The sequence below is a fragment of the Callorhinchus milii genome, unplaced genomic scaffold (assembly GCF_018977255.1).
Source record: "Callorhinchus milii isolate IMCB2004 unplaced genomic scaffold, IMCB_Cmil_1.0 Scaffold3, whole genome shotgun sequence".
Lineage (NCBI taxonomy): Eukaryota > Metazoa > Chordata > Chondrichthyes > Chimaeriformes > Callorhinchidae > Callorhinchus > Callorhinchus milii.
Window position 1 is genome coordinate 79642812 of NW_024704744.1, and position 16442 is coordinate 79659253.

General features: G+C 40.0%; 1 protein-coding gene across 2 annotated transcripts in view; it reads right to left on the reverse strand.

Annotated features, from left to right (window-relative positions):
* Positions 1-16442, reverse strand: part of macrod2 (mono-ADP ribosylhydrolase 2) — a 608721-nt gene that overhangs the window by 493083 nt on the left and 99196 nt on the right. For both annotated transcript variants that reach the window (XM_007892291.2, XM_007892290.2), the window contains exon 6: positions 6138-6167. In XM_007892291.2, coding sequence (XP_007890482.2) covers positions 6138-6167 — 30 coding nt within the window. The remainder of the gene's footprint in view (positions 1-6137; positions 6168-16442) is intronic.

Here is a 16442-nt window from a genome sequence, read left to right on the forward strand (position 1 = left end):
GGATACTTTTTCAGAATAATGAACTTCGATATGACATTCTTGAATTATGCATTACATTACCACAATTTTTTTTAGCAATTTCTTTTTCTAATCTAAAACTTAATGGAAGACTCACATAAACTCAAACTGAAATCATTTTAAAATCAATAATGCTAAATGATTGCTACCTCGTTTAGTGTAATGACTTCATCTACAATCAAGTAATTTACCAAAATACTAAAACTGAAGCAATTATGTGTAATTGTATGTGACAACTGGTGTTTCTTGCATTAAGGAAATACAATATTTCATTGTCAGAATGTCCATTTCTTTTAGCACAGTACTTTTTTTTTACATAATAGAATATTGACCAAGGATGCACCAGAGAAATCGAGAACTGAGCCGTTAAATTATTCTATTTACAGTAATCTCCCAACTGCAGCACTGTAAAAACAAAATAACATTTCAAAGTACATTTACAGAATTGGGCTAATCAGAATATAAACAACCGAATAGATCAAATGAGTAAATTAAAGCAGTATCACGTCTAAATGGCTTTGGAAGAAATGAGAGCACCGACTCTTAATGTATATTCACCAGTTAAGATTTTTTTTAAACTCTGCTCCTGGTTACCTTTTTTTAGTTAAAATACATTAATTATACACATCAACAAATATCTTGTGAACATTATAAGACAGATAAAACTAATACTTGGTTTCCCCTCTACTTCAACAAAATCATCATCTCACACACATACACACACTTTCATAATACTACAGATACAGTGTCAAATGTATGCCAGCCTGGCTCAGTGGTAGCACTCTTGCCCCTGAGTCAGAAGGTTATGGGCTCAAGCCCCACGTCAGAAATTGGAATCACATAGTCCAAGCTGATGCTCCATTGCATTGGAGGGTTGCATTGTTGGAGGTGCCATCTTTCAGATGAGACATTAAACCTGAGGTTCCGTTGGTCTCTTCAGATGGACATTAAAGATGCCATGTTGGCACTACTGTGTGCGCGAAAACTGGCTGCCGCACTTCTGCCACAAAATACAGTCAATCCACATTAACATGTATCCTGTGAAGCAATTTGAGACATCTCGACAACATGGTAAGGCGCTGTATCAAGGGTAAGGTTTATTATTATTATAAAGTACATGCATTCAAAAACTGTTAAAACAACCTATATAAGAGCTACCCTGATTGCTCAGTTGGTAAAAGCACTTATGCACTGAAAAATGGGTTGTGCAAGCGGGGAAGTACCATGCATCCATCCCTTAGCTGTACTAAGTTAGCAGTAAGAACAGCGTTGGGAGCACAGCAATTCGCTCTCAGTAGTTAAAGCGAAATTTGTTAAGAAGAGGAACTCACTCTCAGCCCTGTGAAGCATTTGACCCCACCTATATTTATTCTCTGCTAAAAACAAATACCAGCAGTTTGATTGAAGGATCAATTCATAATTACTTGATCATATTTGCATCTAAACGTCAAATCATTTTTTTTCAATAAATTTGATAAGTCAGTAATAGAAACAAGTCACAATGCAGTTTTTTCAAACAGAATTGCCCCCATCTAAAAAAGGGCAGGGTGTTTCAGAGTATACAAAATTTGCAGCATAAAAGAGAGAATGGCACTGCTTTCAGCACCAAGGGTCGTCGCACCTTATTATCACTAATTGAATGATAGAAATGAAAGTATAGGAAGAGGCCATTCACCAACTGAGGTTAAACTGATGCCAGCAATCATCACTGGATCTAAAATAATAATGGTTGCTTGTGATAAAGTGACTTATGTCATTGAGATGTCTCAAAGTGATTCACAGGATATACTGTAGACTGGTATGATTGTGCACACAGCAATGTTCCACAAACAGCCATGGAGTAAATGACCAATTTTATTGGGGGGATTATTGGCCAGGGTTCTAATCCTCACTCTTTATCCCATACCCTTTTATATTCTTCATCACATGTTTATCCAATTCCCCACACAAACAAAAACATTGGCACTGAATAAACCAAAACCAGAAATGGACTCTATAAATGTAGAACATTCACATTGCGTGCAGGGAATGGGACCCTTTCACAACTCACATGAGTGTGTGTGCCTTTGTGAAGAAGCAGTCAAGCATTCAGATGAGTTCTTCCGAACCAGCTTAATAATGAGAGTCAGGTCCTGCTACTTGAGACTGCAGGAACTGAAGGACAACAAGGGCTTTTTGTTTGGCTCTCAGGTAGAGGTTAGTGAAAGAAAATGGGCAGAAATAATAATTAGACCAATGTTTTTGGTACTTTTTCATGTTTGAGTAAGGCGGCAATTGGCAGCAAGAGCCAGACTGGAGGGGCAGTGTGGGAAACCGGATCACAAAAATAAAAACTGACTTATCCGCATGGCTACACTAACAGGGAACCAGACAGTGGCGAGCATATGTCTGACTCCAAAATTCCACAATGGTGCAATTTGAAAACCTCAGCACAAGATGTAAGGGACACCTAGGAGGTTAAGACAGTTGAGTCAGAATCAGAGGATCAGTTTTGGTACAAAATTCTAGAAATATACATGCTCAACAAGAAAGGACCAGGACAACATTTTGAATTTGCAACAACCCATCAAATCACAGAAGAGAGAATGAGCTGTCTTTATTTTTTTACTATGAACTTCTTGTCATAAAATTTATGCCAATATTAGAAGTGTACGCAAGGATTACAATATAATACAATTTATATTATGCCTTTCACATAGGAAGGACCTTTTAAAGTGCTTCATACTGCTGACAAGACAATGAGCTGGGGGGCAAGAGGGGAAATATGACCGAATGCACAGCCAAAGAGATGTCTTCATGATGGTCAGCATGGTCAAAATAGCTGAGCTCATTCACGGATGGTGAGGCTAATAAGCGCAGAGGACTCAAAGGCCAATGTTCACCGAGTAGAGGGAACAGTCAGGTCTGTAGGATTGCAGCCAGTCACAAAAGTAGGGTGGATCGAGACTATGCAGGGATTTGAATGCAAAGATGAGGACCCTGAATTAGACTCGCTGTGGGATGGGGAGCCAATGGAACCGACCAATTGTAGCCTCACAGAGTCTGATGCGGGAAAGGACTCAATGTGTTAGGGAGCCACAAGAGTTCTGACCAAGACTAAACCTCCTTGACATAATTCCGATCAGTGACCCCAACATTATTTAGGGATTACGAGTAGTTGATCAACTGGGCATGTCACCAAAGCATAACAATGCTAGTTCAGGTTTGGGAAACAGCACAAGTATGCAACCAAACCCTATTGTTCAACTTCAGGCAAACAAACATCTGAAGGTTGAGCTGGATGGCATGAGGGTTAGAAGTGTACCTCAGAGAGACAGCAGCAGAAATGACAAACACAAAGTGCGGGAGCTAGACTTAAACACTATGCAGATCACATCTGAGCCAAAATTTCACGTGGTTCCCCCAAGAGAGAGACTTTGGACGCATTACTGAAGGATAAAGCAGTTTAGGATAAATGGATATCCTTGAAAACATTCTGAGAAGTGTGCAGGACATGTACACAGCCAAGTGCAGCAAGAGCAAATGAAGCAAAAATGCTCCAAAATCCTGCTCCAAACAGTTTTGTATTATTACCAAATGGCTAAACAAACTGTACAGGGAATACCTCAAATCAGGAAAGTGATTTACATACTGTTACACTTGAACCTCGCTTTGCAACATTCCAGTTTACCGCAATCCGAGCCCTAAAGTGCATGAGATCAATTTTAAAACTTCCAACTTTAACATGATTCTTGCAAAGACAGCATTATGTAGTGACCATTATATAAGCGTAATATTACCAAGTCTGAAATGGCACAGCCTAATTTGCAATATTGGTAAACTGATACCATTTACACTTAACCAATGTTTTGTGTATCATAGCCACACATATATATATATTTTGAATGCACTAGCAAATAAGCATTGAAAAAGTAACACCCCATTAATTACATTTATTTCATAAAAGACCTTAAATAAATATGTGTTTAGAAGAGAGAATGATGCAGAGTAAATGGTTTCTGGTGCAATCGATGATTACTTTTAGCATAATGTACTCTGCAAAAGCAGAGTTGTGTACACATCTACACTGCCGAGATTTCTGAATGAGCTCACCTAACCGGTCAAACATCAACAAATCCTAGGAATTGGTTATCCCAGGGAACTCATCTCTTTCTTTCCTCTGCCCCCGGTAAGGTCTTTTATTTTAGATATGGTGCACAGTTTATCAGGGATGTTCCCAAGATTTAAAATCCAGGAGTCTGGTGCATAGCAGACTAAGGTACCTTGCTTGGCACCGTGTTTTTAAAAATGGTGTAAATCTCTCTTTGGAAAAGACAATGGAATGCAGCCCCTAGCACAGAATGGTATTAACATTTATGGAGGAGCCTTCAAGCAAACAACAACAACCTTACATTTGTAAAGCGCCTTACACGTCTGGAGAACATCCCAAGGTGCTGAACAGTCAGGGATCAGGAACCCGGCGTGGGGAGTTCAGGATTGGGACGAGGAAGGCCGGAGAGGTAGGTGGGCAGCTGAAGGCACAATCTAAAAGGAGGGTCTTGAGTCGTGCCTTGAAGGGAGCAAGGGAGGGAGCAAGGCAAAGGGATTGTGGGATGGAGTTCCAAAGGGTGGGAGCAGAAATAATAATAATAATAATAATAATCCTTGTATTTGATATAGCGCTTTTCACGTCGGGAGGACATCCCAAAGCGCTTCACAGAACACACTGTAAAGTGAATTGACTGTATATTTGTGGGCGAAAGGATGAAAGCGAGGCCGACGATGGTAGGGCAGGTCGGGCAGGAGACATGGAGCAGGCCGGAGCCTGCTGAACGACAGGTTGATAGGAGGTCAGCAGGTCAGAGAGGTAGGAGGGGGCAAGGCCGTGGAGAGTCTTGAAAGTGAGGACGAGATTTTGAATTCTATCCTCTGAGGGATGGGGAGCCAGTGGGTGGGGGTGTTGGTCTTACAGAGCCTGGTGCAGGAGAGGTCATGAGTTGCAGAGTTCTGGATGATCTGAGGAAAGAAGGGCCAGGCGAGGGAGGGTGGACCAAGGAGACGGTTGGTGAAGAATAGGAGCCTGGGGTTGTCCTTCTCCTCCAAGATTATCTTGGAGTAGAAAGACGATTTGGCGGCGGCAAAAGTGCTGTGGTACATTTTGATGTGATCCAGCCATATATCTGCCGGTGGACCGTTAGATCAGATTTGAGCCAGGTGCATTCAGCAGCCACCAACTGACCCCTTGAGGGTCGGGTGCCGATAAAGATTATCTTTTAAAAAATTGTTCTGAAAATAAAAGCTAAATTTGTACAGAACCCTGGTATCGGAAACATTTGAAACAGCTGAAAACTGAGATCTTGGCATTTTTGTCACAAATAAAAACAACTTGCATTTATATAGCACCCGTCAGTCAGGGTAGTGTCTTGAGGCTCTTATCGTGGCAGAGCTTGACACCGAGCCAGGGAGAAAGGGGATGTGACCGTAAGCACGGTCAAAGAGGAAGGTTTCCAGGTGAGAACTTTGTGTTTGTTATAACGTTTTATCAAGTTGTCCAAATGTCTCAAAGCGCTTCACAGGATTTCCTAACTGTATTTGTCAGAAAACACAACAGTCAATTTGCACACAATATCTCACAAATAGCCAAGAAGTGAATAGCCAATTTTTTCTGGAAGATTGTTGGGCAATCCAGTGCTCCAGAAGAAACTCCCTTCTCTCATCAAATAGTGGGAATGGATCTCTAATGTCCAATTAAACAGGACAGGACCTGGCTTTAATATCTCATCCAAAGGATCACACCTCAAAAAATATATCTCTCCCACCCTCCACCCACTGTATTAGAGTGTCAGCCTAGATAGCTGATAACGTCAAAGTGCTGACATGAGAACTTGAACTCTTATCCTTCTAACTCGCCTGAAGTGACGGTGCTTGCAACTAAGTCAGGCTGATACCAAGAAAATGTCAATGGAGAAAATCTGGACAAAAAATCATGGTTAATGTCCCAATAAAAAATTATTATGCACTTCTAACAATTCGAGCAAATAGAGGGGAACAATATTTACAACCACGTTACTAAATTTAATTGGGTTTTAAATTCAAACTATTAAAGGAACAGTGAGAAAAATTAATTAATAGGAACTCACCTCCACCTCCTCCAAGCAGACTCTTGTTCGCTGAAGGAAAGAGAAAAGAAAAGTTAACATCTGAACACTTCATAAATTTCAGTTGCGTGCATTCGATGGGCAACAGCAATGGGCAAAAAGCGTTTACCCTTTGACATGCATAAGGATTTATCACTGATCTCTATGTTAATTTCAACCTGGTTTAATAATTTTGAAATCACACCAGCCGTGGAATCCTTCAGTTTCATAAATATACAAGTATAACACCACACCATAGGAATTCATCCGGCACAAATATTGCTTATGTTTGAATGCTCCCATTGTTCTACTATTAAGAAACAGTGAACAAGAGGCCAGTTCCTGTTATAATAGTGTTTTGTACATTTAACGTAACTGTTTGTGTGAAGACAAAACATATGAGGTTCCTGATAATAAATAAAGCTCAATACTCTGTTTAAAGCATGATTTCATAACAAAACACTAGCACTAACCGAAAACCGCAACTAATGTTTAAGTCTGGGTTCATTCCAATGCAGCTGTCTTCATTGTTCCAGTGGCTGCCTCGGTTTCCTTTCAAAATAAACATCTACCTGTTTTACCTACTGCTCTGCCCTATGTTTCCCCACCAAAACCTCATTCTGCTTGACTCATTTAAAAAGTCTTGATTGTCCTGTCCAACTGGATGAATGCATGGCAGCAGGTCTGAGGCAAACGCATAAAGATCAGCATAAGGTCAGTAAGAAACAAGTTGTAATGGAATATTATTAGGCATCATTATAATGAGTGTCTCAGTCTTAATTAATGATACTGAAAGCAATTACAATGTTCAGGCTAACTGTTGCATTTTAGCACTTTCAAACCAATAAAAATCGAGATCCCACAACAGAGCTCTTTTTAGCCAATTGTACAATTATTCTGCATCAGAGCCATAAATTATGCTGTGCCGTTTTTCAGAACCAGGCAAGGTGGACCCTCCGGAACAGAAGAGACTTAAACGTGGACGATGGCATTACCAAAATACTTATTGAGGGTTTGTGCCATGATTGATATAAGACTTTCCATTTCACAAAGCAGAAGCATGTTAATTTATTCTGCCTCATCATTTTCACATCGATGACTTTGGAGCCTCCTTCAAATAAATCCTTGAACTTGAATAGTTAGGAATCTTAAGTTCACACCCATAGCCATTCATACGAGTCACTGATTATAGCCTTCCTGTTCAGGAGGTGGGTTTGGGGGGGTTGAGGGAGTGAAGTGGGAGGAGTAAAAAAAAGCCAACCACACAGAAAGGCGAAAGGCCAGAGTTTTACCATTGTAAGAACACGGAATTTAAAGACAGGCATTTTAGCCTGCTCTTGCTTGCTTTAAGTGTGTTGATGGTTAACTGGATGCTTATGGTTATATACTGTAGTTCATTGATGGAGACCGAGAAATGAGGCTTGTCCTTTCGAATAAGGGATAGAAAGAGAATTATCTAAGCTGTTAACATTCTAAACAACCAATTTGCAGCTGACATACTCAGAAGAAATGTTTAAAATCCTCAAACTAAAAGTTTCACATTATTTGATAAATGTAGGACATTCTCCTTGTCCAGAATGCATTTTCACTGATGTTGCAGGTTGAATATCAGCCATGCTTGCTGGAGTCCGGTCAGACCTGGCTTATGGAGATTGATGGAGCTGAATATCTGGGGATCCACATATTCGTTTCTCGTGACTAGCCTCCATTGCAAATATACTGTAAAATCTTGCATTCTAAATCAAAATTGAAACTTACACCATTCAGCAAATCCCCAATCATCTGCTTGTTAGATATTCACTGCAACTTAATACTTAGGCTTTTCAGCTTCCTTGAACCTTGCTTCCATTCCAGTTTATTCCCATCCTTAGGAGATTTAAAGTAACCTATTTTGTGGTCCTAATTTATTTCCATCTGAACACAGCATTTAAAATGGCATCTTGACCAGGTTTTCAGACATCAGTTCTGCAGGAGAGATCAGTATGCGAAGTACACTCGCTCCAAGATCTCAATTAAGCAGTTGCATCTGCTATTCATCTGCATTTGATTCACTGCCCGTAACGTTAAAATCAAAGTGCTTCACAGATTGCCGTCAACAAAGAGATGGTAATGTATACACAATTTAGTTTGCCCTACGGCTGGGACAACTTACATAGACATCCAGAGACCAAAAGAGGTTCAGACTCAAACACAGTCGCTCAACCAATGTCCAGTTCAGCTAGAAGGAGACGTCTGTTGAAGATCTATTCTTTCCCTGACATGTACAATGCAGATAATGTAGACATTTTCAATAACAATTAATTCTCAATGCTGCAATGGCAACAGCTTCATTCGTAAGGACAAAGAGGTCCATTGACAACTTGATGTTGCCCTCTGCTGTGATGCGGATGATTGTAATGGATGGAAGTCCTTTTTACTGGCGAGGTACAAAAGCATGAGGCTTCACTGGGAACTCTGCTCTAGAAATGAATGTTAACTATAGTACAATTGGGGAGGCCTGCATGAATGCAGCAGAGCCTATGGTATCATTTAAAAGTCATACAGGTTTTCTCTCATTTCTCACAGATTTTTCCATTTCTGATAGGACAAAAATCCAGTGACATCCCGGTTTCTACCAACTCCTTCACATGCAGCCTCTGTGAAGTTAGCAAAAGTTGGAGAAGATACCACTCATTGCCATATCATGTGAACCATAGAATTAAATGTGATTCAAGTGGGCATAGGTAAATAAGTCAAGCCCTCATCCCTGAATCTGATCTCTGTTGATTTTAAAATCACACTGAAAATATCTTTTATGGAAAAATGCCAACTACAGTGTCATTGAAAGGTAACTAAAAAAAGAATGGCAGCTAAATAAAAGCACAAGCAAGGTAAAATTAGAGCATTTTTTCACGAGATGAGGATTTCATAGACTAAAACAAATTTAAGACCAACTAAATCGCTTCATCTATTATTATAACGCATATTAAGTTATTCATATTAACCCTCATTGACAAGATTCATCGTTAATATCAGATAGTTTTGTCACAGGCGCAGAAACACAACCGAAAAAGGTGTTGAGTCTATGAAAGATATTATACTTGCCAAAGTATATAATTTGACAGAAGTATATAATTCTGATGAGGAGCTAGTATTTCCCAGTTTGAAAAAGAGTCACGATTTGCGAACCTGCAAATATGAAAATTATTATTTGGGATTGCAAGCTGTTATAATAATAGGGCAGTTCCACAGTTGCTGGCTTGATCGGTTGCCTGTTCGATGAGACCGGCTTTACTTTGTGTAGCAATTGGTATTTCGAATTTGAAGTTTCCAACTCTGTATTAATTTTATTGTCGTGTCACAGCTGTCCACTCCCAGATAGACAGGGAATTGTTCCAATAAATATAGCCGATTAATAAAACCCAGGAAAAACAGACAACTACTTATATTGTGGTAGTTTGGGTTCATAAACTCAAGCCAAAATCAGGCATAATACTATACAAGTGGCTGCTGGTCAGCAAGTCATCATTGCTATCATTTCTTTGCATTGGCACGTATTTCCAGTTACGCCGCCAGACACTGGGAGGCCTTCTGCCCCTTGAGATTTGTGCAAGGAGCAAGCCAGTCAGTGCTGGAAGTTAGAAGTGTACCCACAGTACACACGCACTGAAAGCAGACACGTGCTATATAGAAGTGCGTTATAACAGGGGAATGACGTACTTCTGGTTACTGGAAAGAGTCATTTCCTCAACTCAAGAATCCTTTTTAATCCTGGTAAGCAATACCACAATGTGTTGAAAGAGGCCTTTTTGTGTGATTTCTATTGCCTTTTGATATTGGAATAGCAGCAGATAGAGGCAAGGGGGGGATTCAGCCATTTATATGTCAGGCAAGTGTGAGCTCAATACAAACTGTATTTGAGAGCCCTGATTGAAAGGAGAAAAAGAAAAAGAATCTCAGCCTCTGGTTTATGAATGTATTTTCAAATTAAACTCAAGTGGCTTTAAAATGGGTACATTCTCAACCAATTCATGATTCATTGCGCTCAACAGCATTATTGGTTTTGTATTTTACTGTGTTGCTTGCTGTAAATAAAGTCAGCAAATAAAATGATCATCTTTCTTTAGCCTGTGAATGTGTGTGTATGTGGTAATATCCCCAATTGAACAAGAAATTCCACAGAACGCCCAAGACTAAGTAAACATTCAGCACACAGAATAAATCTGTGTGGAATAGTGGCTAATCCATCATGTACACAATTTTCCAAGGGCAGAAAATTAACCTCGGCAAGGGGATTCCTTGTTACCTGCAATAATACAGTACAACTGGTGTGAACTAAAATCTTCGAAAAAGGTGATGCTTTCCTGCAGAGGGAATACAAACCAGCAAAAGCAATCGTCAAATAAACTGTTATTAAAAAAGAAAAAGCCATGCAATAGAAATTCTTGACAATAGGATCTAACGTGCAGTTTAAATTTAGAAATTCCAAACAGTATTAATTATTTGGATGTTCAGGAAACTGATTCCATTCCTCCCCCTCCCTAAATCTCATTCTCAATGTTACTATGACCAGTAGGTACCATAATTTAATGTCACTGTCCTAAAAATCAGCAATATGTGATAATAATAATCCTAGCATTTGATATAGCGCTTTTCACATCTTCTCGATGTCTCAAAGAGCTTCACAGAATATACTGTAAAGTGAATAAGACCGTATATTTGTGGGCGATACCTATGTGTGGCTTAGTTATTTGGTTCAATTTAAAACAATTATGGCATACTAAAGTGGTAAATAACAGGACAAAGGCTGACTAAATACAAAAGGATCTGCACAGAAACATATGTTAGAGTGACAAGTAGCAAATGTCATTTAATGTAGGTAAACAATAACGATAATAATAAGAACATTAGGACATCTTAAATGCTTCAAAGGATATAATCTAGAGAGTAATAACAGTGTTCTTGTCGACAAATGCAACAGCCAATATATTTTGAGTTGAGGAACAGATTGGCCATGATCTGATAGAACGGCAGAATAGGCTCGAGGGGCTAAATGGCCTACTCCTGATCCTATGTTCTATGTATTCCTAATTTGCATACAGTAACATTCTACAAATTGACCAATTTTATTTGGAGGATTGTTGGCCACACACAAGGAGAAACGTTCTCTTTTCAATTAGTGTCGTGGGATCTTTAACCGCCATCTGAACAGGCAGACACACAAACCTTGGTAAAATGTCTCATCGGAAGGACAGCAGCCAAACAATGCAGCACTCCCCCAGCAATGGATTGTCAGAGTGAGGCGTTCGAACACACAATCTTCTGACTTAGAGATAAGAGTGCTGCCAACTGAGCCAGATTGACAAATAATTAAAATGCCAAAACGCATAAACTCAACCAAAACTGAACATGATAAAAAAATCTAGAACAACAACAGCAGCAACTTGCATTTATATCTGATATTTTCTGACACTCAATTCATGAATTGCAAACAGATGATGCAATGACTGAACTGATTTATAAGATGCTATATTTTCTCTATATGGATAAAATGCATTGTAAACCATAACATTAGACTGTTCTTTTTATCCCAGTACACTTATATGTAATTTATAAGTACTTTATAAGTATTTATAAGTACAGTGCGTCAGTCTGGCTCAGTTGGCAGCACTCTCAACTGAATTAGAAAATTGTGAATTCAAGTCCACTTCGAGACTTGAACCTACTATAATTTATGCCGACACTACATTCCTGGGGATGCCCGATTGTTGGAGGTGCCATCCTTCAGGTGAAGTGTTAAACATTAAAGATCGCATGGCACTATTCGAAAAGAGACAGGCTGGCAAATAATCTCCAAATAACATTGATCATTCAGTCCACGACTGCTTCTGGGACATTGCTGCGGGCAAATTAGCTGCTGAGTTCACCCACAAAATAAACAGTCATTCCACTTTACAGTATGTCCTGTGAAGCTCTTTGAGACTTTCTCCTGACCTAAAAGGTGAAAGTTTTAGAACATCCTCTAGTTGGAGTTGTGATCAGAAGCACAGAATTACAGTCCTTCAGTTGATCTAACAATCCAATTTTAATAATCCATTGAGTGGTCCATGCACTATTTAGTACATTAAATGGACTATATTCAGTGTTGCAGACCCGACTCACCCCGACCACTGTTCTCAATGGCAAATTCTGAAAACCATGCCCACTGCACCAGCCTCCCAGCTTGCAAATTGCAGCTTTCCACTGTCAGTCAGCAACAAATTGCATTCATATAGCACCTTTCACACCGTAAGGACATCCCAAGGCAGTCAAGGGTTTGCACTCAATCTAGGGATTGGAATTAAGGAGGGGAGTGTGGAGGGCGGGGAGGGAGGATGACGAAAACCACAAAGAGGACGGTCTTAAGATGGGCACTGAAGGAGGCAAGAGAGGGGGCAAGGCAAAGGGATTCTGGGATGTTCCAGAGGTGGGGGCAGAAAGTCTGCATCCTTCACCTTCAGATGGACACAGAGCTTTTTGTCAGGGTTTTTTGATTTGTGTTTATTGGAAAAACGGTATCTGCTAACCTAACCAGCAGTGGAATCCTTGATCTGTAAGGCAGAAGTCCACAACTATGGTTCTGGCTTCGAGGATCTTGCCAATAAGAATGTCATCCGGGACTTGGGGGGCTGAGAACCCACACATCTGGTCCTATTTGATGGGCTATGTATCAAGTCGAACACTGAATTGACCCCATTGTAAGAATCACAACACAATTATCTAATCTGCTGGGGGGGCTTTGAAAATTGTGTGAGAATTGTGTGCTATCACATGCTGGATCACAAAAGCAGCCAACAAGACAACACACATTTGAAATTTAGTATCCTGAATGCTTTGAATTGCTTGTGGCTCCCACACTACAATCCATTTCAACCTCTGTTGAGACTAAGCTGATAATGAGAGGTTAGAAGTCCAGGGTCACTTTTACTCCCCCCACACCACCCCCCCACCCAACAAAAAACTATTAGCATCCACTTCTATTTATCCATTCTGGATGCCTTCATTTGCTTTCATGTCCTGTACAGTCAATCATTAATCCCACACCATTTTTTTTTAGCTTCACAACAGTGTTTGATCAGCAAATTGTCAATAGCAATCTCCTTCCAGTGGGCTGTTCAATAAAAAGGCATCTAAATAGATTTAGCAGGTCAAATATTGTATCAGCCGTTTTACTGATGACAGGTTTAAACTCTGAGTAAAACATTAGGTATTAACTATCTTCAACAACACCCAAAGAAAGATAGTGGTGCAGAAGGCAGCTTCTTATAAGAATGGAATAAAAAAATCAATAGTTTAGCTTAGGTTTGGATAATAAATTCACATACAGAGAGAGAGAAATATAAATGAATGTAGAAAGAATGTTTTGACTGTATACATTTCTTTTTTAGTAACTTTGTAGTTGATCTTGATAGAGTATGAACAGAGGAGCTGACTGCTATTTTATTTCTGCTTATTCAGACGGTGTGTGCATCAATACATGCACAGCACCCACCTATGTACATGAATTCCCACTTTAGATCAGAACTCTTACTCTTCCCCTTAAAATTTCAGAAATGGATAAGGACAAATTATATCATCTTGACAATATACTGCATTACTTACAGTCATCTCCTCCCTCCCCCTGGCTCGGAGACAGGCTCCGCCACTGTTAAGCGCTCCAAGACGCTTCTCCACGTGAAGGGCGCTGGATAAGTGCAAGTTGTTGTTGTTGTTACATTCTCAGTGCAGCACATGCTGCTAACACTATGTAATTAAGATGGCTTTGTCCCCTTGCCTAAAAGCAAACAACCCGTTTCGTACTTTTTCCATTCGTGCCTCTCCTGAACTTTTCCCCATTCCTCTTTAGCACTGGTTCTAATGTTAGAGATTGTGCTTTCCAGGCTAGCTACCTTTGCTTAAATATCAGTAAAATTCTACAAAAAAATTTAACTGAAACAAAGACACCTTAGTCAAGTCTGGCCCAGGAGTGTTAAATGCTGACACTTGGTTTTGACTGAAACACCAAAGTTGTTTTCATATTTTTGAGGATGACACAAGGTAATTATAGCCTGCTGCAACATACCTATTTTGCTCTGCATTTCAAAGACAAGTCTTTTTGGAAGCACCATCTGCAGTGCTGAAAGATCTCTCGAGTTTCCGCACTTGTTTTTCTGCTCAAATGCAACATTTCAGACAAAAAACATAGCATATTTTAGCAAAACACTCTCAAAAGATGGATCTAAGAATGGTACTGACTTTATAGAAATACACAAAAGCAGGAAGGACAAGCTGAGGAGTCAAATGCATCAAGGTATAACTCAAAGCAGAGAATAAAAACATTTTTCTTAGTCAGCCGGGTGTCTGGCATGTGCAGGAACCCCTCTCCATGCTTAAGAGTATCTAAACCAGAGTTCCATGAATGCAAGTACCCACTCATGGAAATGTTCCTGCATCTGGAAGAGTGTGACCTCTTTCCCCAAAGGAACATACCCTGCTTACATAATCCCAGAAAGTATTAAGCGCAGGTTGGTAAGAGCCAAAGCTTTGGACTAGAGTACTTTAAGGTACTCCTGGGGTTTAACCAGATAAAATCACATTGCTTGCATTAGGAATTAAAACCACATTGCTTGGTAAGCTTACTGTCTTTGGAGTACTGTGGACCTGCAGGGCTCAGGAACTGGACTTCGGAGACTTGCACAAATGGTGAGTCAATTCCAACATTTCATTGCCAAGCATGTCACTTTGTAGCCAGCTCAGCCCAAAGACTCCACTGACTCTGCTTAATATAAAAACATTCACTAATTTGCCTACTATAAAGGACACTTTACAGTGATTTATAAATGTTGACATTTAGTTTAGTAAGTCATTCAATACGATTTTTTTTCAGAATAGGAAAAGAATAAGCAGCCCGACCAGCCCACACCTTTTTCATTCATCTCAACCTCCACCCGCCCGGTTTCTCATTATATCCAACAACTCCACACATTTAGGGAACTCTCAAAACAATTTGGAAAATCTGCTTTGATAGTCCTCCTTCGTATAGTATTCCACGAGTCTATTACCCTTTGTTTGAAAAATGCCTTTTCTTCTTATTCATAACTTTGTACCTGGTTTTACAACCAATTACACATAGTGAAAAATTTGCCTGAATTCATTCACTCAAAATCTCAAAAACTTGTAATTAGTCACTATCTTTATTTAGAACTTTGTAAAATAAATTTCTAAACAGTAAATTACGTATATATTAAAATGCTTTGAATTTTAATGAATGATTCACTGAATGTTGAGATGAGCTGACATCTATCAAATGCAAGGATTAATATTATTATTGTTATATTATTATTATTATCATCATCATCATCGATGCTGGCTCAGTAGGTAAACATTCAGAGCAGGAAGATGTCAACGTCAATACCTGGTCTTTGCAAGTGTACCTAATTAGTTGAGGTCCAAGCATAGATTGTCTGGGATATAGCACATACATGATGGGCTGTTTCTTTGCACAACATTTCTTGGTTTCTACTTCTGTCTTCCACATGATGACCTCTTAGTGGTCTTAGTGCAAGAAGTGTGCACATTGGGTGAGAGGTGATATGGTCAAGGCGATTTTGATAATGGCAATTTGAGAGGCGGCATGATAGAGGTGTTTAAGATAATGAAAGTCTCTGACAAAATTAAATGTGAGAAAACTTTTTCCGCTGGTAGGGGATTCAAGGACAAGAGCGCAAGAATTTAAGATTGTTAGTAATGGAGTAAAAGGAGGGGTTTGAAAGAACCCAGATGGTTGTCTGGGTATAGAATTATCTGGCAGTTTAGCTCTTTGAGCAGACCATTGGGGCAGTCAAAAAGTACTGAATAAGCACCTGCAGAGGAAGGGTATTAGAGGGTAAGAAGAAAAAACACGGAATAGGGGTGAGGATCAATAAGTTCTTGGAGGAGCAAATACCTCCATGGAAAAAAAGGTAAATTGACCTCCTACTGTGTCGCACATTTCTATGGTTGTGATGGCCCCAATGGCCAAATAGCTCCCTCTACTCATTTAAAAATACTCCGTACCAACCTGCCCACTCCCTCCCTTCAGCGGGCTCAGGCCTGCTCCATGTCTCCCGCCCGACCATCGGTGGCCGGGCTTTCAGCCTCTCTACCCCCACACTCTGGAACTCCATCCCACAGTCCCTTCGCCTCACTTCCTCTCTTGCCTCCTTCAAGGCAAGACCCTCCTCTTCGATCGTGCCTTCAGTCGCCCTCCCACCTCTCTGCCTTCCCTCACCCCTACCTCATCCCTCCCCCATGCTCAGGTCCTGACCCCTG